General features: G+C 37.1%; 2 protein-coding genes across 4 annotated transcripts in view; one reads left to right on the forward strand and one right to left on the reverse strand.

The window, feature by feature from the left end:
• Positions 1-305: 305 nt before the first annotated feature.
• Positions 306-12,951, reverse strand: traip (TRAF-interacting protein). The gene is made up of 16 exons (XM_051673479.1): positions 12,812-12,951; positions 12,571-12,675; positions 12,238-12,295; positions 12,038-12,124; positions 11,902-11,941; positions 10,130-10,257; positions 9,912-10,006; positions 9,603-9,716; positions 9,274-9,361; positions 8,958-9,047; positions 6,733-6,821; positions 2,153-2,308; positions 2,037-2,076; positions 1,824-1,934; positions 1,637-1,687; positions 306-1,142 (listed from the first exon to the last, which is right to left on the reverse strand). Exons 2-16 carry the CDS (start codon positions 12,666-12,668, stop codon positions 1,026-1,028), a joined length of 1,362 nt encoding a protein of 453 aa, XP_051529439.1. The 5' UTR covers positions 12,669-12,675; positions 12,812-12,951; the 3' UTR covers positions 306-1,025.
• Positions 12,952-12,974: 23 nt separating this feature from the next.
• mon1a (MON1 secretory trafficking family member A) overlaps positions 12,975-23,527 on the forward strand; it is a 33,206-nt gene continuing 22,653 nt past the window's right edge. Inside the window, exons 1-2 of one of the 3 annotated variants that reach the window (XM_051673478.1) lie at positions 12,975-13,047; positions 20,241-20,464. In XM_051673478.1, coding sequence (XP_051529438.1) covers positions 20,335-20,464 — 130 coding nt within the window. In that variant the 5' untranslated portion in view covers positions 12,975-13,047; positions 20,241-20,334. Of the gene's footprint in view, positions 13,267-20,240; positions 20,465-23,527 lie in introns of all 3 variants that reach the window. The other 2 variants (XM_051673477.1, XM_051673475.1) reach the window with 2 other exon arrangements.

The following is a 23,527-nucleotide window of genomic DNA, read 5'->3' on the forward strand; positions in this document are numbered from 1 at the left end:
TATTTTTTCTAATTCTGCTTGTTACTGCATATGTAGTAAATAACTGATGTCTAGCTTATCCAATATGTGACATGCTCTATCATTTTGAGTTTTATGAACTAAAGTAAAAAAGGAAAGCATTTATAATAATTACATCAGCCAACATTTAAATGAAATTAACAACGGTTTTGCTAGAAACACAATCATATCATTAGGAAGCTGAGACTTTCATTTTTACTTTAGTGCATAATACTCAAAATGTGTTTTTGGGTCAAAGTGACAAATTTATGAAGCAAGCGCATTTGAATAAATATGACAGATTAAGATTGAGATTAACAAAAAAGCTACAGTTTATTGCTTGTTTCAAAATATACTCATCTGTACAGAGACAAAAATGACACATAAACATACATCTGGGAGAAAAATCAAAGAAGACAAAAAGGGTAAAAATTCAGGGGGAAGACAAATAAACATAATAACAAAAGCTAATTAAATATATAAGCTGCCCATACTAAACCTAAAACTTTCAAAATGTTTAATTAAAGATACTTTAATAAGAGAAATATAGCTTTGTTAAATTTTGACCATGAGTCATTTACGATGGCAAAGTCACAGACAACTCATTAAATAAAATTCTTGTCTGTTGAATGGAGACACACAAAAGTACAATATATTTAAATCAGCTTCAGTCTGTCTATGAGCTAAGCGTGTTGTCAAAGCTCTTCTCATGAGTGGTCTCCCAAACACAACAGTACTGGTCATTTTTCATCATAGATTTTCAGTCTTTGCTGAAAATTACAGAAAAAGGCATTTAGAATATTCTGCTTATAACTGCCTCACTGTGGATCCAGTATAGGCGTCTCGTCCGTGAAAGAGCCGGGACTCACCCAAGGAATGATTGTATGACTTTTCTTGGCTATGAATGACCAAGAATCAACATCAGCAGACATCCCCACTTCCCATATTAAAATTGCTCTAGTTGGGTCAATAGTTCAGCAGGCAATATGGGACAATATCTATTGCAGAAGTCTGAAAAGTGAAATTTTTTATTCCAAGAAACTATCCAGAGTGGTCAGACTGGAGGTAGGCTTGCTTGTAACAGGTCTTGAAACCTTCTTCCTCTTTGACTTCATGGCGAGGGGTCGAATCTCAGAAAGAGGTGACTAGTGCACATACTACTGTTAAGAAAACATTAATAAAGGCAACGTGGGTAGCTAATGCATAACATGCCCGTGGGAATTATTTTTTTAAGGTTAAAATATAAATGAGTGTATAAGGGAAAGTGTACATCTCTTAGGTACTGTAACCGGTCATCATTTCTTTTAAGTATTTTTTAATCGTCTTTTTGTCTTCACTAGTTCATTTTATCTTTATCCTGTGGTGTGACAAATTAATTTGTAAAAGTACAAATATTTCATGTAGTCTCCATTAATGAGCTCATAACAGCTACATAATAAGCAAAATGCTGTTTAAAATAGTTTTAGATGAAGTATAGCATGTCATACCACACAACATGTAAACTTTCAATGTTTACTGTCAGCTACCCATTAACACATATCCATGTTGACAGTTAAACTTACCCAAATAAAAAGAACTTCAAATATTTATCCCCAAGAATAATTGTAGAAATACAATTATTATCATGGAATAAGGATACAGGTTGGATAAATTTGGCTCTTCCTCCAAGTCCATCATAGCCAGTTCTTACCTGGTGTGAATAAAGTAATAGTGCATTAAAGTTGGGAAAAAAGCACATAAATAAGATACAAGTTTCAAGATGTATGCACGTGTTAGCTCAGAATTGTTTAAGGGAAGTTACAAAAAAAGAGAGATATAAATCTCACAGTGCCAAATTTGGATGGGTCCAGCATGCTCCCAAACGTGTTCTTTCTGAAGAGTAGAGAGTTCCGTAACATGGGGCCCATCAATACGCCTTCATCTTTAACACGAGCGTTCTGAAAGCAAAGAAATAAACATTAAATCTGTATACTACTCAAACTGCCTTAATACCAATTTTGCTGTATTCTCAAATATAAATATCTTGATTTGGTACATACATTACGTCCCAGTGCATTTTCCATGTTGTTGGATGAGGATCTGTGGAAATATTTTAAATTAATTAATTTCTGTAATGAACCAGACAACTAAATAACAATACAAAATGGAAACCCACACTGAAGGGTCGAGACGCATCTTCTTAGAAGCGACCTGGACAGGCTTCTTCTCCACATGTTCAGGTGTGTTAATGTCAAAGGTCAGGTTGAGGTCAATTTCCTGAGAGTCTGTGTGCGGACCATGACCCAGAGGCTTCAACTCCAGAGGAGCAGGACTGCAATACAGAGATGAACAAAGCATTAAACTAATCAATCAAATCAATTCTCCTGGATCAAAGTATCTGATCTACCAAAGGTAAGATGTAGCTAAAGGTCAAATAGCAGGGTTTTTCCTGCAGCCGCCAAAGTGATATTTCGGGCCGCAGAAGCAAATTCCATGATATTCATCTCGCATTCAGCTCTTTAAATGTGTCAAATATGCTTCTCGTCTGAAACGCGCATGAGTGTGGCACGGGCCATCACAGAACCTCGCACCGCTCTGCTTTATCCTACTGTATCTCTGTAGTGCTCGCACCTGAGCTGGCCTTCCCATCGTGGTGCAGACCATAAAACGTACAGTATGTGACCCATTTGAATTTTACTGAGAATTTTCTAGTTTAAAGCATTATTTAACAATGGAAGAATAAAAACAGCCAGCCTACTAGGGCTGGGTTGATACAGATTTCCCAATTCGATTCCAATTCATAAGCTCTCGATTCAATTTAATTCCCATTCAATATCGATTCTTATACCACGGGTCTGTTAAAAGAAGTTCTCTCCCAGCTAATGCTGTTAATTATACAGAGGCCCTTTTAACTAGATACATTAAGAAAATACTAATGTTACTAATTTTATTTGTTTTTAATCATTCTGGTCACATTTTAGCTTTTTAAAAATGAACAAATCCATGTATTCAATCATAAATATGATATTATATTGCAAATATTATATTTTGTTACATCTTTTTTAGTTGCATAAATGTACTATTTACATTGATTTGTTGAACACATGCTAAAAATCTGGTACTGTCCGGCATTGCTGTAAAGAACATCGTAAATGAGCGCATGTTAACGAGAGACTGAAATGGCTTCACCTCATCCATGCTATGTAGGGTTAGAATGTTCGTTTATTTTTATTTTTTTATCAACAACTGACTGTAGAGATCAGAAAGGGTATTAAAAGAGACATTATTCAATGACAAATGGGTTGCATGGATCTTGTCTTTGGACACACATTACACAGAAGTTTTTCTCTCAACATGCAGTGAAAGGATCTTGCTGCTGAATACACCACCACTATACTACACAATTACTGGTGAATGAAATCTAAACATTTACCAGCCAGTTACCAAATATAGAAATTTTTAGTCGCATAGTGTGAAATTTGGTTGCAAATGCGAGTGATTTCCTCTCATCGTAGTAGAGGGTTGCGCGAACTTGGGATTTAAGAATCGATATCGTTCAAATGAAGACTGCGATGCATCGGAAAATCTATACTTTTACCCACCCCTACAGCCTACTCACAAATTGTGCTTCTGGGAAACCCTTATTTTTGTTTAGAACATACACTCACCAAGCACTTTATTAGGAACACCTGTACACCTACTTATTCATGCAATTATCTAATCAGCCAATCGTGTGGCAGCAGTGTAACGCATAAAATCATGCAAATATGGGTCATGAACATCAGTTAATATTCACATCAACCATCAGAATGGGGAAAAAATGTGATCTCAATGATATTGACTGTGGTAATTGCTGTTGCCAGACAGGCTGGTTTGAGTATTTCTGTAACTGCTGATCTCCTGGGATTTTCACGCACAACAATCTCTAGAGAGTTTACTCAGAATGGTGCCAAAAAAAACAATAATAAAAAAAAAACAACCAGTGAGCGGCAGTTCTGGGCTTGTAGTGAGCAGAATAGCATCTCAGAATGCACAACACATCGAACCTTGAGGCCGATGGGCTACAACAGCAGAAGACCACTTTATTCGGACCATAGTGTTCCTAATAAAGTGCTTAGTAAGTGTATACATATATATACATGGGCAGGGGTCATTATGGTGCGCAGTCGGTTGACGGAAAGCCGGCGACTAAAACACACTCCGAAAGCACTGATGTCCCGCCGTGCATCACAGTCCCATCTCCCATGCAACATGAGTGAAATGCGGTGCTGTAAACATATGCTCTTAGATGTCGGGGCTTGCAGATGTTTGTTTTTATATGGTACCGCATTGTATTGTGCTATTACTAAACTTTAAAGTTTAAAGTTAGTTTAAATATTTCCACTACTAAGCTTTATAGTCCTATTTGCATCGGAACATGTCGTCTTCGGGACGATATAGTCCCACAGCTTCATATTTCCTTGTCTTTCAGACTGAGAGGATGACAGTGGTTTACGTGTTAACAGCGCTCTTGTGTGTAGATAACATGCCCTACGTGATAATTATTTTAGAGCCTGTTGGATACACCCAAGAAATTACCTCTATGTTGTTTCTTTAATCAACCTCTCTGTTATTTTTTTTAACTGATAATATTTGTCAAACAAATTGTTAATCGGTTAACCGTCTACATTCCTAGACTTCCCACAGGTGTAATTTGTATTACACCTGTGGCAGTTGTAATAGTAGTAGTTTTTAAATGTGTTTATGCTACTTTTTTATTTTTATAACAAATACAAATACTGCTAAGACTAGCATGGTCTTACCTATGCTTATGGCACTGCACTGCAAATATAAGGGCAAGTACATATTGGGCTTTGTAGTCTGAACCTCCAAGACTTATGAACTAACTTGGACAAAATTTTTCTTGTGTAAATATGTTCTGTTCGAATGCTGTTTATTATAAACTGCCCTTGTCTTTGGATATTCCTAAAAATCACTTAAATCATTAAGAGGCTGATAAAAGGAAAACAATATCTGCTATGGAGTAGGAAACAAATATTTTCACTTGCGCAGTCCTAACTCAGTAAAGTGGTTTACTAATGGGTACAGTCTGAATATTATAACTAGTCCTATAATATATATAAGTAATAAGGTGTTAATTAAATTAAGATTCGTTTGATTTGATTTCAAAGCACCATAAAGTAAAAAAATCTGTGCCAAATTCCAGGAGCTTAGACGATGAAAAATAACTAACATCCAATGTAAACATGAAATGCATTTAATTGTTACATATTAATTAACTGCAATTATTTAACAAAAAACAACTATGAGCATGTCTGTTTACATCAACTACCACCAAAGACCCTTTTTGACCAAAGAAAAATATAAAAAGGCTGGGTTGGTTCGTATGTTTGATGCATGTTTTTACTAGATGTACCAATGTAGTCGCAAGTTCAGAACCCAACTTGATCCGCTTTTCCATTAAATAAATTCCAGATCCTGACACCTAGGCCTATTACAATACTGATGAATATAGAAATGCTTACATATAATTAAAAAAACAATATCCAATTATATCAAAAATCTAAAAGGTGTGCATTATTGCTGACACCTACATGCACACTTTGGAGTTGGTTGTATGCCTGTAAGTCATTTGCTTCAAATGTTACTGAAGTTGTATACTCTATGTTATGGAAATGTTTCTAAATGTTTTGGATATGTATGCGCCAATGTTGCTGTATCTTTAGAGATGGTCCCTAAATTTGCAACTATTTGTGAATAAAGAACATCCAACGTCAAGCCAACTTCATTGCATTATTTATTGACGTGGGGGCGCTTGGTCACTTGTTTCTGATTTCGCTGCAGTATTGTGGAGAAAGAAACTACATGTAGCCGCGCCAACGATGCCAACGTAGGATCAGTACATAACGGCACATTCAGCAACATGGAACAGCGGATCAAGTTGGGTTCTGAACTCGAGACTACATTCGTACAGCTTGTAAAAACATGCATCAAACATCCAGACCAACCCAGCCTTATTTTTTTTAAATATGCATCCAATAACCTACAAACAAGGAAGTCCTAAATAATACCTAAACTAAAGACTCTTCTAACTAAATTCATCTGACTCGATACATGTGCTAACGGACTATGATAATGGGCCACTCGGACAACACATTGTTCCCTAGAACTGGCAGATAATACTCAAAACAGACACAAGCAGCATATCTATCAACCACAAATAATATAATATTGAGCAGCACCGGAGTTGCATTGGAGTGACATCACCTCCCCTCTTCGAATGATTGGCTAGAGGAGGAGCTGTCGATCAAGAACTAGAGGACCAATAGGGATGCAAAATGCCCCCTGATTTACATGAAACTCTACTCACAAATTTTGGAAAACCAAGCACAGAACTTGGAAACAAAAGCAAAGAAAAATACAGTGTAAGCTTGTCAGAGAGCACACACAAAAAAAAATAAATAAAAAAAATAATAAAAAAAAACAGTAATATAACCAAGGGAAACATGATTTTGTTTGCGGTTCTGATGACTCTGCTTTAATATTTCTGTTGGGTTTTTTTTTGCAGCATATTTTAAATGTGTTTATATATTTTTGATTCATGCTTGTTATGTGTTGATCTGCAATAATTATTTTGATCTGTGCTTATTATTTTGATCTGCGATTATTCTTTTTTTATCGTGATCGCAATACTTTTGACGGAATTTTGATCCCATAGAAAAACCCTGAAGAGAAAAAATAAACCTGATTCCACACCTTTCAAACACCAGTCTGCTGATGGCCTCATTAGTGCGGGTGGGAGTGCTTAATGTCCTCTGCAGAATTTCCACCTTCTTCTTCAGGCTCTGTTAAGAATCAGATTTCATATCAAAAGTTTAGAACCACACAGTTGAAAGTGAAATCCAAAGGGTAATGTACGCCCTCTAGTGGCTGTTCTGAATAGCAATTTGTTTGCAGCTGCTGTTGACCTACTACACTTGACTGTAAAACACCAAAAGGTATTTTGATTCTCAAATGCATTTTTCTACATACACACTAGGATTATAATGGAAATTCCAAGTCAGTTCATCTTTTCCTTCCATTTCATTTCATTTGTGTACAAATTATGCAACTTTTAACCTTATGATCCTTTTAAAGGAATAGTTCACCAAAACATTTAAGTTCTGTCATTATTTACTCAACCTTATGTCGTTCCAAAATAGAGGTTGACCGATAGTGTATTTTTCCAATACTGATAACTAAGGTAGCGGAAAAGACAGATAACCGATTAATCGGCCGATAGTTTTCAAAATCTATTTATGAAATGTTAACAAAAGAATTCTAAGTCTTTCCTTACAAAGATGGGCATAGACATAGTGTCTAAAAGAGTCCAAAATGAATAAAATCCCAGATGCAGTTTGTTCAACCAAAATCCCAATAATAACCAGAAACAAATGAAGATTTGCTGCTTAACATGGGAGTTTAAAATATAAACAGGCCCAAAACACACAAGGGACTCTTATTTTGAAATTACAGAGACTTGGCTCAGTTACGATCTATATTTAGGTATTTACCATATTAAGCCTTTTATAGCATATATATTTACCAGATGAAGAGTTTTATCTATTTATAGATGAAACCAGATGAGGTTCAATGTGCAACTATCGGCCTAGATTTTTGCCGATAACCGACATTTCCAAAAAAGCCACCATCGGCACCGATTATTTGGTAAAACCGATATATCGGTCTACCTTTATTCTAAACCCCTATGAATCTCTTTTTTCTGTGGAACACAAAATGATCTATTTTTTTTTGTTTTTTTTTTGCAATTGCTGATTTCCATACCATAGCAGTTTATAGTAACGTGTAATCAAAGTAGTCCACGCGACTTGTGCATCATAAGTCTTCTGAAGGCATACGATCACTGTATAATAAACAGATTGAAGGTGCGTCCCAAGCCGCACACTTCTACACTATTTTACCATGTTTTGTAGTGTAAGTAGTGTGAGTAGTATGTTTACACTGAAAATGCAGCAAAAAGAAGTGTACTTTAAGTACCCGGATGATGCACTTTTTCAACAGTCAAAACGGAGTATGGAATGTTGGAGACTTCATGCACTCAGTGCACGCGGCTTGCCGTACATAGTGGAAGGGGCAGAGTTACCTGGCTGTGCCGCTGGTCTGATAAAACTGTTGTAAATAATGAAGAATGTAGCAGCTAGCGAAACTTCTTTGAAGACAGCACATTACAAATGTGAGTTGAATGCTTTACCATCACCCCAAGCTGTGTGAATATGTACATTGTTTAAGAGACACATGCTAAAGCTAGCGGCAACACATCACGTGCGCTTGAACAGTCACTTCCATCAGCTGTTAAACGGTGAATGCTTCCGTGTAGTAAAAAATCGTTAAGTGTTCCATTTGGGACGATACTACACTTTGAAAAATCAGCTGAGTGCATAGAATATTTTGTAAGTGCATAGTGTACTGTGTGTTGTTTGGGACACAGCTTGAAATTTAAGTTGATATTCACTCTAAAATCAGATTATTGATCAATTTGGGTAAACAGAGCACAAATAATATTAATGATGGCGACACATCAAAAACATCAGTCTTTTTTGGCTCTTGCACATCTTCTGTCTAAACGTCATGACACGAACCAATCTGATTTGATTTGAGAGTGATTAATGACTTACATTTCTTTAAGTCTGTTCATCAAACAAAGTGATCGTATGCCTTCAGAAGACTTGGAATGATGCACACTACTTCTATGACACTTTTAGGTGTTTTTTAAGCTTTAAAGTGAGTTACTATTTACTACTACTTTTATATGTAAATCGGTGATCGTGACATTCTTTTGTGTTCCGCAGAATCAAGAAAGTCGTATGGGTTTGGAATGACATGATCATTATTAGGTGAATGATTCCTTTAAATTAGTTTCTATCAAACTGGAAAAACATGATCAATACAGTTAACCAGATAAACAATTTTGATTATCTCACAGTGATCTCTTTGTCTGCGTTGGACAGATCGTTCTGAAGTGCCTTCATGTCCTCCTTTGTTCTGTTTGTCTCTGTTGTGGCTTTCTGCAACTATAGTAAAAATAATAATAAAAATAAAAAAAACATATAAAAGTGTGCGAATGAGACACTTCCACAGTAAAAAGTTTTTTTAATTAGCAATCAGACACAGAATTCAGTGTCTTGACTGTAGGGCCATCGCTAATATTCACAATTTTTTTTTATGTTTGGGCCATAGAGACAAAAGATGACAGCTCGATTTGATTGATATTTTTGATGGACAGTTTCAGAGAGTGACCTTGCTGTTAGAAGAGATCAGTTCCCGTTTTAGCTTCTCACACATCTCATTTGAAGTCTTCAGGCTTCCTTTCAGGTTGTCATACTCCCTGAGGAAAAAGAAAATATGAATTTGAGCACGGTTCTCTCTTTGTTCTCTGAATATAACAAAAAATGCAGCATTTGAGGGGAGGCAAAACTAGTATGTGTGTTTATTAAAGTTTTAATAGGTTGGGGAAGTAAAACTAATGAGGTCTGAGGTTCCAAGCTAAATGATTACACAACATACCAAAATATACAGCAGTAAGAAAGTGTTTTTTGTTGACTACAGGGCAGGAGAATAGATCTTACTTTTTCAGAGAGATGCAGTATATGGATAGCTGTTCAACAGCTGACTGACCAACACCCATATCAGTGATCATGGCCTCCACCTCTGCCCTCTGACCCTGTAACACCAGATCTAAACTACAGGACAAAATAACACAGTAATTAGATCTGCATTTACAACATGCCATGACCCTAAAATGTACAAAAACGGTGACATTTGTTGGTCACTGATGTTGCACTATCTGACAGCATGCAAGATGGAGCAACTACAGGTTTGTTATCTTTATAAAGCAATTGTAATTCAAACATTTAAAAAAGGCACATGATTGGTACCTCTCATATGTTTTCATTTTCACTCTGAGTCGCTTGGCTTCCTCCTTGGCCGCCTGGCTCTCACTTTGTTGACTCTCCAAGTAGTTCATCTGTTTCTGAATTTCAGATACAACACAACGCAGAAAGATGCTGAACTACGACCGCTAGATACAACTGGGCAATTTACCTTACAAATGTACACCAAAAATGTCCAGGTAGTAGAGGATGAAGACACATACCCGGAGGACAGAACACAGCATCTCTTTGTCTCCAATTTCTTTCCTGACTCTATCCAGGTCTTTCTTCTGTCTCTCGATTGTCTCTTTTAGAGCATCCACTGACTTCTGCTTGTCCCTCCATTCTTTTTCTGAAATACAAAACGAATGCAAAGGTTTAATAAAAGCATAGCAGCAGAGTACATCTGATTAAAGGGGTCTTGTCATGAGGAATCAAATTTTCCTTGATATTTTGACATACAAGAGGTCTTTCTACTATAAAAACACTGTAAATTTCAGTACTCAAAACTTAATCCCCTATGCAATAAAAGCTTTTATTGAAACAAAGCTGCAAAAACGCCTCGTTCTGTACTTCCGTGACTACCCTACGCCTTAGGGGGAAATTTATTCATGACCGCCTCTACAGCTCAAAAACATCAATGCCTACTTTTACATCAACACACCCTTGGCACCGCCCACTAGTGCTTCAGTTCGTAAACAGAAAGAGAAGGACAAACAAGCCTACTGTGTCCTAACTATTCCTGAATACTAAAGGGGACCTATCTGGACTATTTTAAATTATTTTTGTATTTAAACATGCACAGACTGACGTCTTTGACTGCTTGATACATATCTCAGGCTGCTTTTAAAAGACGCTGTGTGAAGTTACAACTCTGAAGAGGAGAATCCATTCTCTGTCATTCAGCTGCTGCCTCTTGCTGTTTTAAGCACAAACACATCATGGACGCATTCTTTCGCCCATCTGTATTATTTTTAATTGTTGGTGTATGAAAACATGCACTGTATGGACGTCTTTGACCGTTTAGATGCATTTCCAGCGATGTGCATTTCAGTGCAGGATGATAATGGAAACTGGATGTGTGTGGGTCTAGCTTACACTGTGCTTTGGACTATGTATGTGAGTAATGTGGATGTGTCTTCAGCGTATATTGCTTGTGAACAGTCATAAAATGATTCAAGCTTTGCAAAGGAACTGTTATTGAAGGATGGGGCAGTTAAAAACATTTGAACCTGATGCAAACCAGTAAGTAAACAGTTCCATTCATGAATATTTCAAATGTCATGACTGTTTGATAGTTTATGGTGCTGATATCCTGTTTACACCAGGCACGTCCACCGGGCACAGCTTGAGGCTGCCTACACCGGGTGTGTCGACACAAACTTTCTAAACCATTTATTTGTGTTGTTGGCAGAAGTAGCGCCAGCGCATGCAGCACAAAATGGAACGGGACATCTGTTTACTGTCGGCGCGACGCGCTGCAACGGATGCTTCCATGGTAGACAGCATCATTGATTATAATGAGTTCTGTTGCTTTTTATGCGACGCTCGTGTCCAGTGTAGACAGGGTGTGAGTGTTAACAGTTGTGCTTAAGATTAAGAGTTTAAAATATTCAGATACAATGTGTTGGATGTGCATTATGTGTAACCCCTGAAATTTTGTTTTATAATGTTGTGGAGCTTGTTCATTTTCTTCAGATTAAGTTAAAAAATGGCTGAATTTGATGGGCTGCACGATGTTAGACAATCAGAACAGTAGGTATTGAAGTTTTAAGGAGGCGCTTATGCCAAAACTGAGCATTTCAGACAGATGCCAGAGACAGGGTGGAAATTATAATATATTAACAAATTATGTCTGTTTTAATGCAAAAAACTTAACTAACATTATCAGTGGACCTCAGGGAAGATAATAAAACTAAAAATAGAGAATTTCATGACCCCTGTATGTGTGGGGATGGATGGACATATCAAGATGAACAATTTTGTTTTGTCTTACCTTTTTCACTAAACACTGCTTTCATTCGGTCAAGCTCATTCTGCAATCAAAACAATAAGAATTGAGCCAATGCTGTCAATATGTTGTTTTAATTAACTCTAAGCATAGAGTGAATAAAATTGTAAGGTTTTATCACCTGTAAACTTTCAGGATCCATTGGCATCCCGTCATCCTCTGGGACTATGTCAAAAAACAGTTTACTGATAATGTGTCGCGTGCTGACCTAAAAACAGAAAAAGTGAGGGTTCCAATTCAGTTCAATTTAATCCTCTGATACATAAATACATAGTTTATTCCGAAGATTAAATCAGTTCACAAACTAAGCCAGTGGTTTACCTGTTTCCTGCATTGTGGACAAGTTTTGTTTGGGGCAGACTGAAACCACTGGAGAAGGCTTTGTTGAAATGAATAGAAATGTGAAAAGTCATTACATGTCATTAACAAACATTATATAACATGTAATGTATCCATAATTTATTTACATTCAAATATGAACATAAATGAATCAGTGTTTCATGATACATTGTTTAAACATGCATAAACTAGTGATCTGTGTTGCATTGCATTAGACAATGTTATGGTATTTAAATATTATAAAATGAATTAAAGTGTTACCAATAAAATCGCATCAAGTAGAAATAATCCAGTATGATGGCAGATAACACTCACCAGGCATGGTGAAAAGTGTGACCACAGTGAATTGCAGCAACATCTTTGGAGTTATCAAAGAAATCCGAGCAGATGGTACAGTAAGCTCGAATGGGCATCGTGGATCTATTAGATAATATTAGACACATTTAAGGTCAAAATCACTCTTCTGATTGCAGGTTTCTTGTGTTGTGTTTATTACTATGAAAGTAATACCCTGTACCACATATTTATATCTTTATCTGCATTCGTTTTTACTCACCCAGACGATGCTGAAACGATCGAGAGATATTATATACACAAAGATGATTAATTAAATTAATGTATCATGTTTGTAATGTCAGGTATGTCTTTAGTGTAGATTCGAGGCTCCCGGGTGCAGTGAATTGCCGCGCTTAGTTCATACGTAATGACTCCACCCTCGCGTCATCAACATGAGCCCAAGCGCTGAGAAAATTCACGGAAAACTTATTGGTATCAAGTTAACTGTAGAAAAAGGTAAACGGGATTTATAAGATTTACGTGACTACATTTATTTTTACATGAGAATAATTACACATAGCGGACGTATTACTAATTTACAAAAACATATATTTTCGAGAAACAAACTACATTTCCCGTAGTGCGTTTGCTGCGTGATGACTTCGGTGACAGTTCCGAGTTGATTTTTGACCCAAGACTTGTACACTGATTTGGATTAGGACACTTGGAGGTACAGTAAGTGAAAATCATGATATAATTAGTGCCAATACTTTATGGGCAGCATTAGATAGACGTGGATTAGTTACATATAGCGAGCTAAAGATGTTTTAAAGTGAAATTCAAATGTTTTAACGGTTTAGCCTCGAGGGGTAGCGCTACTGCGTTAGCCTGTGTCGTGGGAGGATTTACACTAGGACTGGGAGAAAAACCGATTCTGTTACAAATCGCGATTCTTGAGCCAAACGATTTTAAAATCGTCTCCCTGATTAAAAATCTATTTTTATAAAAAGTTTGGAATAATGTACATATTTTGCTGTTTAGGAAGGAAATTGGTACTTTAATTCACCAAAGTGGCATTCAACTGATCACATAGTCAGGACATTACTGATGTAAAAAACAGCACCATCACTATTTGAAAAAAGTCATTTTTTATCAAATCTGGTCAGGCCCCATTTCCAGCAGCCATCACTCCGACACCTTATCCTTGAGTAATCATGCTAAATTGCTAATTTGGTACTAGAAAATCACTTGCCATTATATCAAACACTGCTGAAAGCTATTTGGTTCGTTAAATGAAGCTTAACATTGTCTTTGTGTTTGTTTTTGAGTTGCCACAGTATGCAATAGACTCGCACGTCTTAAGGTAAATATTAGGTCAAAAATGGCAAAAAAGAAACGGCTTTCTCTAGAAACTCGTCAGTCAATCATCGTGTTGAGGAATAAAGGCTATACAATGCTTGAAATTGCTAAAAAACTGAAGATTTCATACAACAAAGGACAACTGGCTCTAACAAGAATAGAAAGAGATGTGGAAGGCCAGATGGACAACTAAACAAGAGGATAAGTACATCAGAGTCTCTAGTTTGAGAAATAGACGCCTCACATAGCTGACAGCTTCATTGAATTCTACCTGCTTAACACCAGTTTCATGTACAACAGTAAAGAGAAGACTCAGGGGTGCAGGCCTTATGGGAAGAATTGCAAAGAGAAAGCCACAAAAAGAAAAGGTTAGTGTAGGCAAAGAAACACAGACATTGGACAACAGATAACTGGAAAAGAGTGTTATGGATCTTAACCCCATTGAGCTTTTGTGGGATCAGCTAGACTGTAAGGTGCGTGAGAAGTGCCCAACAAGACAGCCACATCTATGGCAAGTGCTACAGCAAGTGTGGGGTGAAATGTCACCTGAGTATCTGGACAAACTGATAGCTAGAATGCCAAGGATCTGCAAAGCTGTCATTGCTGCATGTGGAGGATTTTTTGATGAGAACCCTTTGAAGTAGTTTAAGAAGTTCTGAACATTTTTTTCAAATTGTAATAGTAATTTTTCACATTATAAATGTCCTGACTATACATTGTGATCAGTTGAATGCCACTTTGGTGAATAAAAGTACCAATTTCTTTCCATAAGAGCAAAATCTGTACATTATTCCAAACGTTTGACCACCAGTGTTTATATCTTTACCTTAATGCTACAATGATTAATAAATAAATATAGGAAGCAGAGTTCCACATTAACAGGTTAGCTCTGAGAAGTTTTGTCTCTTTTAATTCTTTGTTTAGTCCTTTAATGCAGGGTTTCTCAAACTTTTTGAACCCCAAATTCTTCGCAGACCCCCGCCCCACCACCACCATCACGACAAATATTATATTATTTACTAGACGTATAAAAATTATCTCAGTGAGTCCCAATAAGAACGGCCAGGCACTGCTGTCCTTTTGTGTCAGACTTCTGTGCAAAGTGTTTCAATTACATTTACATCCAGCAATTGTACAGCAATTAACAGGTGAGAAATACAACAATACAAATGATCCAAATCAAAGACAGCAAAAACAAACACCATAAAATGTTGCTCAGTTGAGGTTTTAGCACCATCTGCAGGATTAAATATCACGGAGAACCAACATGATCACACTTGAAGTCGGCATGATGTTTCCAATAGTTTCGGTACCCTAGGATCGGCAACTGTATGCTAACGCGCTGACCTGCAGCATTCTTATCAGACATGTTTGCAGCGGTTTCAATATGTTTATCTTTCCACCTGGCACAACTGGCAGTGCATTGCATCAGTTGTGTGGGAGACTAGGGTTCAAAGCTTGGCAGCAACCACTTTTGAATAATCAATGACAAGCATGTTTTGGATGTTTCACTCTTCCCTCTAACATTACTTTTTTACTCAACTGATGGTTAAGGTAAGGTTTGGGTTTGGGCTGGGGGATAGAATCTATAAATGCTTTTCTATTCATTGTATAATGTCCTGTAAAAAAACAACTTGCTTCACTACTAGCTTTTGGTGACCTCTCCTGGACATAAATGGAGCTCACACTTGCCCATGTGCCCTACAACACTTACCGCTTTGGCCACTGGGGGCAGTGTTTTGAAATTTTGGTCAATGTATACCGATTTGACGAAAGAAAAGTCGGTCTACTCTTTCCGATTTCACTGGGAGATCAGGCTGGGAGAACACCACAAAGCTCAAACAGTAGCTTATTGATTTTTTCATAAATTATTATAATTTCCTCCATAGTCAAAGTATGAGTTTAAACATGAGTAAAGCACCATATTCTTATGAAGAAAAATAAACAGTTGAGGATTGATAAATTCATTTTATTTGTTACTATCATATCACATTATTCTTGATAATTAAACAACAGTAATAATACAGTAACACAATTTAATCATTATTTAATGTTTCAAATTATGTCATTGTTAACTGTCACTTTTTGAATTAAAAATTTAATCAAAAGTTTTAATAAGTAGGCCTATTCCTACAGCTCTCTTCCTTTCGGCCATGTGATTTATATTCACATAAATGACAGTTATACTAAAGTGAAAAATAAAATATTTATATATATATATATATATATATATATATATATATATATATATATATATATATATATATATACTACATAAATACAATGAAATATTGTTTTTAAAAATATTAAACCTAATATTGACCACTATTAGAAAGATGGAATGGTTAAAATAAGGGACACTGTGTGAGGAAATATATGATCACATTTGACGTGAAGCTGGATCGTCAATTGTCATATTATACTAACTTATAATTTTATAGTAGCATATTTTAGCAAGATTAACCAAAATAATTGTGTATGTATGTGTATATATATATATATATATATATATATATATATTATGAATATATGCAGTCAGAAATGGGGACCTTGCTAAGCCAGTGCTAGTCTATGGCTTGTGAATATTCACCCTCATTGTGGTCGATAACTTAAAATACATGTTGTTAAACCCCTTCTTCTTTTTACTGGATGGAGCAACAGCTCCGTGTCTTGATGTCAGATGGATATTGTCCAATGTCATCAGCAGACTCTTCTGTAAATAAAGCGTGTAAAGCGATATTCATTCACCAATAAGAGAAGTTGCTGTCACAATGGAAAAAGGCGGATTTCCCCACATTTAAATTTGCGGTCCAGAATCTACAACTTATAGACTATAGGCTGTTTGATTATATTGTTCAAAACTTCTGTGTCATATTTTTATAGTAGTCAATAGCTTTTTATCGAGTAGTTTATTATTGATTTTCATTGCCTATTTGCTTACAACAATGCAACACAATGTTCACAATTCAGGGATTTCCCACGGACCCCCTGGCTATTTTAAAAGGACCCCAGTTTGAGAAATGCTGCTTTAATGCACCGCTGCTGCAGCCACCATGTGCCGTTTGTTCACTGTCAGACGTCAAAATCCTCTGCTGTGATCGATGTTCCTGTTATTATGCATAATCCAAAAGTTAATTTGAGAGGAGTTGTGGAAAGTATTTGTCAGAAGTCATTCTGCAGATTCTGTTTGACACTGCTTTAATAAATAGTTTAGCTGTTAAAAGGTTTATCAAACTGTTGGATGCTGTAAACAACATGTTTTCGCGCCCCCGCAGTATTTATAATCTAACAGCCAGGGTATTCATGCACTGTCGACAAGAAATGCCGCAAGACACAAATACGCGTGCTTGAGGAAACACACTTGATTCTATTTTGAAGAACAGATGACAGCGCGTTTGATTTGCTTTTTTGTTCAGAAGTTCATTTGTGATTTGGCGCCAATGCGCACAGCTCAATCGTCTCTCGCCTGTTCTTCAATAAACATTTCTGAGAAAAAGGAATTAAAAGTTTTTTTATTTTATCTTTTCAAGAAGTTTTTATATCAAAACATCAAATCACCATACTTATAGAATCACAATATGACAATACATATCGCATTGGCTAGGAAATATCATTGTAATATCGAATCGGGAGGTCTGTGGCAATTCCCAGACCTAATTTACACACACACACGCACACGAGAAAATAGTTTTCCATACCATGAACAGTACTGGGTAGTAACATTACATGTAATCTGTATTATATAATCAGATTACAAAAATCAGGTACTTGTAATTGGATTAAATTACTTTTTAAAATACTCATAATCAGACTACAGTTACTTTTTATAGATTACATGATTATATATTAATGTCGCCATGAAACAAGTTGCGACCGACTTCTGTATTGTGACGTATTTCAGAGTGAAACAGCTTATCGAACAAGAAAAGAATGTAGGGAAGGGATTTGAGTTTATCCATTGGTTGTTGATTGGATTGTGAAAATATGGGCATTGCATAGTGGAACGGAGGCAGATCTGAGTGCGAGTTTGCAGTGGACACACGCACCCTTACCACCGTGCTGCTTGATTCAGAGCCGGTTATCGGTGAAATTGAGCAGCGATCTCAACACATTTATGATCAAACTGATAATGTAAACACATGAGTACATCACGGTCTTTGCTTACGAAGAGGCTGTAGCCATTGAAAAAATGAGTGATTAAAAGATAACCATATTTTAACGTTTTGAATCACAATACACTAAATATAAAGTGCTGTGCATCCCAAGATAACTGCATTCAAAAATCTAAATATATAAATAATTTCAAACTGGTGGTGGCGCTATATAGTTTGTTCCAGAGACCCCAAAGTTGGTGTGTTGGGCTATTCATACCAGCCCCTATCAAAGTGTGCCAAAATTATTTTCTTATGTACAGTTTTATGGGTTGCCATAGACTCCAGTAGCGGAAGAATAATAGCCGAATAATAATATAAAAACTAACAAACACAATAGGGACTACGCCCTTTCAGGGCTTTGCCTCTAATAAAGGGTAATAGATTTGCATGTCAACGGTTCCTTCTGACTATTTTACATTTGAATGAGTTTGTGCTAAGAGTTGCCAGGCATATTTAAATCCAGATCATTTCTCTAAACAGTGTGACAGGGTTCCCACGGGTCCTTAAAAAGTCTTAAATTTACTTTTTTAAAATTTAAGTCCATAAAAAGTCTTAAATATCCTAAATAAATTACAAGAAGTATTACATTTTGAGGTGTGAATAGAGCCGCTTAAAACAGCAATATCTGCGTGAGTCAAAATAATCTCTCTCTCTTTCTCTCTCTTTCTCTCTCTCGAGTGCATCCATCATTTAGCAGCTGATGCTTGAGATTAGTGTGAGTGAGGGAAGCGCAAGCAAGCGCATTTTTACTGAACTTACGGGCAAGTCTATCCCTCACAGCCTTGTTTCCATTTCCATTAAAAATCAAACATAGACCAATCCTCTTGTTTATTAAATTTCAGCGCATACGCAGTAAGTGATGGCAGAAAGCCCATTGACTGTTGTGTTATGCTGCCTTCACGTGCTATTGGATTTATCTTAAATACAAGTTTCCCACTCGGAAGTCGTAAATATGACTGGGAAACTCAGAAATAATTTTGATACCAGAGTTTCCAACATGGGCGGAGTCCTAAACTTTCAACATGGCGGAGGAGAGTACAGTTTCTGTTGTGAATGACAGGTTTTGTTCATTTTTCTAAATACAACAAATTGTTAGTGCTTGCCGTTTTGGTCAAATTCATTTAGGTATATCAGCAACCGTTCTAAGATGTTGTACATTTTTACACTGAAAATAACTTGTATTTGACCAAAATTCCATTATCATCGGCAAGCTAACTGAGTGATATTTATTATGATGTCAAAATAAAAGTTCCTCAAGAAATATGTATGAATGAACCTGGCGTTGTTCATGTTTCCCATTCTTTCCGACAAAGCACGTGAACACGATGTACTCGTAATTACCACTTTAGAAGTGGGAAATAGGATAATTCCAATAGCACATGAAGGCAGCATTAGATCTGACAGATTAGATGAATAAACAGATTATGACACAAAACCATCATAAACACAAACCTATTTTTAGCGATACAATTACTATAATGATATGAAACATGTAATCATGTTCGCTATAAATTTTTGCTGCGAAGTCCAGTCAGCCCTGTTGATGGCTTGAAGCCATAGCAGTCAACGAGAGCCCTCGAAATAATTTTTCAACAACGTAATCCGATAAAAGTTTACTTTTTGCGCGCGGTTTTTGCCACCACTTCCGTGTTTGGCATAAACGGTGACGTTGCCAATGGATTGGTCTATTGCGTCACGTCTTGCTGGAAAGCAAGTGACTAAAGAAAAGGGTCACAATATGGGCTACATACTTTAGGCTACATGCATTCATAATGAATTCATATAGAGTTTTAAAGTTGTATTAACTTATTTTAAAAAAGAAAACACACAAATGCACAATAAAATATAAAAAACATGTATGGAGACATCAAAGTAGCCTCATTGGTTTTGTATTTACCTGCAAATTAATTATTTAATGTGGTCTTAAATGTTTTTTTTTTAATTTGGCCTAAAAAGTCTTAAATTTCATTCCTTCGAACCTGCAGATACCCTAGTGTGAATGATTCCTCTTTTAATATTTCTGTTTGTCAGTAATGGCTATAATTGTTCTTCCAGCCACTGGTGGAAACTCTATGAATTGTACTAAGACCTTCAGGGCTGCTTAATAACACTCTTCGTCTCAGCCTCATTGTGTATAGTTTCAATAGTGTGTATAGTAAGCAATAATGTTTATTATTTCTTGTCTTTGTGGTGTAGGGATCATGCAGTGAATCAAGTTCCTGGCACTGACTGGTGGTATAGGACATTGTCCCCTCTCTTCTGCTGGGTTTGTCTTGTGCCCGTTACCAGGATGGCAGCAGATGTCCACAATAAGGGTGTACCCTGGGAGGTTAAAAATGGCAACTTGATGCCTGTGGATCGACTCCAGCAGGACCGATCGGACAGTCCGACCCCTGGCCTGGTGGAGGGGACTGAGCCAGGTTAGTTTAATAATTCACGCTGTGTGAATTATTTTTTTTTTTTTTTGTCTGGGATGTTTATTTCTTTTTAGAGACCAAGTGAGGTGAGTGAAGTTTTATGTTGCTTTAACCAATTAGTTTGAGACACTTATAGTTCATAAGCCAACAAACAGGATTTCTGTGGAGAAACCACACCTTGTTTCTTAGTCATTCATATCCTTGAAGTTCCCCATTGAATTTCTTTTTTCAGTGATAAAATAACTTGCATATGTATGGATATATATGTTAGCTGACTAGAATCTTAGAAATAGTTTAGCCATGTGAATGATTCATTACAGAAGTTGAGGTTTGTTGTAACACAGGTTTCATAATCAGAATCAGAATCAGCTTTATTGCCAAGTATGCTTACACATACAAGGAATTTGTCTCGGTGACAGGAGCTTCCAGTGTACAACAATACAAAAACAGCAGCAAGACATGGATAATAATAAAAAATAAAACTAATTAAACACATACGTACAGACACACACATACATACATACATACACATACACATGGGTAGTGCAAATCTAATACAATCTGTTATCTGTTTTGTACAGTGCAAATGTTTTTTTTGTTTTTTTTTTTCTCAGAGGAATGAAATGGCAGAAGAGGTTGGATGTGTTGGATAAATATAAGAAAGACTAAACTGTGAATTGCACATAGTTATTGCTCAATGGGGCAGTTTAACTGTTCATGAGATGGATAGCCTGAGGGAAAAAACTGTTCCTGTGCCTGACGATTCTGGTGCTCAGAGCTCTGAAGTGTCGGCCAGAAGGCAACAGTTCAAAAAGGTAGTGGGCAGGGTGAGTGGGGTCCAGAGTGATTTTTTTTTAATTTTATTTCCAGCCTTTTATCCTCACTCTGGAAGTGTATAGTTCTTGAAGGGGGGACAGGGGGCAACCAATAATCCTCTCAGCAGTCCGAACTGTCCTTTGTAGTCTTCTGATGTCTGATTTCGTAGCTGAACCAAACCAGACAGTTATTGAAGTGCAGAGGACAGACTCAATGACTGCTGAATAAAACTGTATCAGCAGCGCCTGTGGCAGGTAGAACTTCCTCAACTGGTGAAGGAAATACAACCTCTGCTGGGCCTTTTTCACAATGGAGTCAGTGTGGGTCTCCCACTTCAGATCCTGTGAGATGGTAGTGCCCAGGAACCTGAATGACTCCACTGCTGCCACAGTGCTGTTTAGAATGGTGAGGGGGGTCAGTGTTGGGGTGTTTCTCCTAAAGTCCACAATGATCTCCACCGTTTTGAGCATGTTCAAGGTTGTTTTGACTGCACCAGACAGCCAGTTGTTCAATCAACCTTCTGTCATCGGCCTCATCATCATCTCGGATGAGGCCGATGACAGTGATGTCGTCTGCAAACTTCAGGAGCTTGACAGAGGGGTCCTTGGCGATGCAGTCATTGGTGTAGAGGGAGAAGTGTAGTGGGGAGAGCACACATCCCTGGGGGGCACCAGTGCTGATTGTACAGGTGCTAGAAGTGAGTTTCCCCTGTCTCACAAGCTGCTGCCTGTTCATCAGAAAGCTGGTAATCCACTGACAGATAGACATGGGAACAGAGAGTTGGTGTAATTTATTCTGGAGTATAGCTGGGATGATGGTGTTGAAAGCTGAACTGAAGTCCACAAAAAGGATCCTTGCATATGTCCCTGGTCTGTCCAGATGTTGCAGGATATGATGCAATCCTATGTTGACTGCATCATCCACAGATCTGTTTGCTCGATAAGCAAATTGAAAGGGTCCAGTGATGTTCTTCAGGTGGGCCAACACCAGTCTGTCAAATGATTTCATGACCACAGACATCAGGGCGACAGATCTGTAGTCATTAAGTCCTGTGATTTTTGGTTTATTTGGGACAGGAATCATAATGATGTGAGATGTTCAAAGAAGTCTCCCTGAGGTTTTCCCAGAACATTATATATGGAGGTGGGAGTGTTTTAGAGGTGTTTCCTGAAGTTTACTCATCATTTACCCACCCTCACGCTGTTCCAAACCTGTATGACTTTATTTCTTCTGTGGAACACAAAAGCAGATGTTAGGTATTGACAGCCCCAGTCACCATTCACATTTATTGCTTCTTTTTTCCATATAGTGAAAGTGAATGGTGACTGAGGCTGTCATTCCTTAACATTCTACCTAGCAGATTTGTTTTCCATGGAAGAAAGTCCTACTGTCATTCATTTTGGGTGAACTATCCCTTTATCCCTTAATCAGCAAGTTTTTTATGAGACCCTAATTCTAGTGTTCGACTGATACGTGTTTTTCAATGGCCAGTACTGATATCTAGAGAACAGGGTGGCTAATGACTGATATACTGATGGTACCCAATCAGAATGAACTTTTCCCCACTGCAGCTACCATGGCAACTGTCCACTTGCTGCTCTAAACCGATATATGGCACTAGAATTAGGAATGCAGCAAAAGTTCAGCTCCCAAAAAGTTTTGGCCAAAAGAGGGAAAAAAAGGCAGAAAATCTTGGCCGAAAATTTAAACAGAAACCGTTTCTTTAAAATCAGATAACAGAAACACTCACATGGAGAAAAAGCATTGTTTATGTTGAACATTAAAGTCCATATCCCCAGAAGTAAAGTGATCACTCTATTGATCATTAGCGCATTAAAAAAAAATAGCATTTTTCAGTAGAGTTGGGGTACTTGAGTTCGGACACGGACTCAAGTCCGGTCTCAAGTCCAACTTTTAATGGACTTTGATTGTCACAGACTCAGATGCATTTTTACTCTGATTTGTCATGGATTCGAGCCTATGGGACTCTTTCCAAGTCCAGCCGAGTCCATGGTATTTTTGACGCATTTAAAAAGAAAGAAAAGAGAAAAGAATTTAAACAAAATTACAATAACGAAAACAAGGAATAAATGAACGCATATCTGTCTGTATGCAGCTGTAGCACCCCTGATGCCATAGCCAGAGTTGTTTCACTGTGTTGAGCACACATACGCAGACACACATGCACACTTATCAGTCAACCAAAACTAATGGTACTGGGGAGAATAATGTACATCGATTACTGATTTG

Source organism: Myxocyprinus asiaticus, chromosome 35 (assembly GCF_019703515.2).
Source record: "Myxocyprinus asiaticus isolate MX2 ecotype Aquarium Trade chromosome 35, UBuf_Myxa_2, whole genome shotgun sequence".
Classification (NCBI taxonomy): domain Eukaryota; kingdom Metazoa; phylum Chordata; class Actinopteri; order Cypriniformes; family Catostomidae; genus Myxocyprinus; species Myxocyprinus asiaticus.

Coding starts and splice junctions, on each gene's coding strand:
- traip (XM_051673479.1), bottom strand. CDS start 12,668: ATGCCCATTCGAGCTTACTGTACCATCTGCTCGGATTTCTTTGATAAC. Junction 10,007..10,129: donor TGCTGTGTTCTGTCCTCCGG/GTATGTGTCTTC, acceptor TCTGAAATTCAG/AAACAGATGAACTACTTGGA. Junction 2,077..2,152: donor ATGCGTCTCGACCCTTCAGT/GTGGGTTTCCAT, acceptor ATATTTCCACAG/ATCCTCATCCAACAACATGG.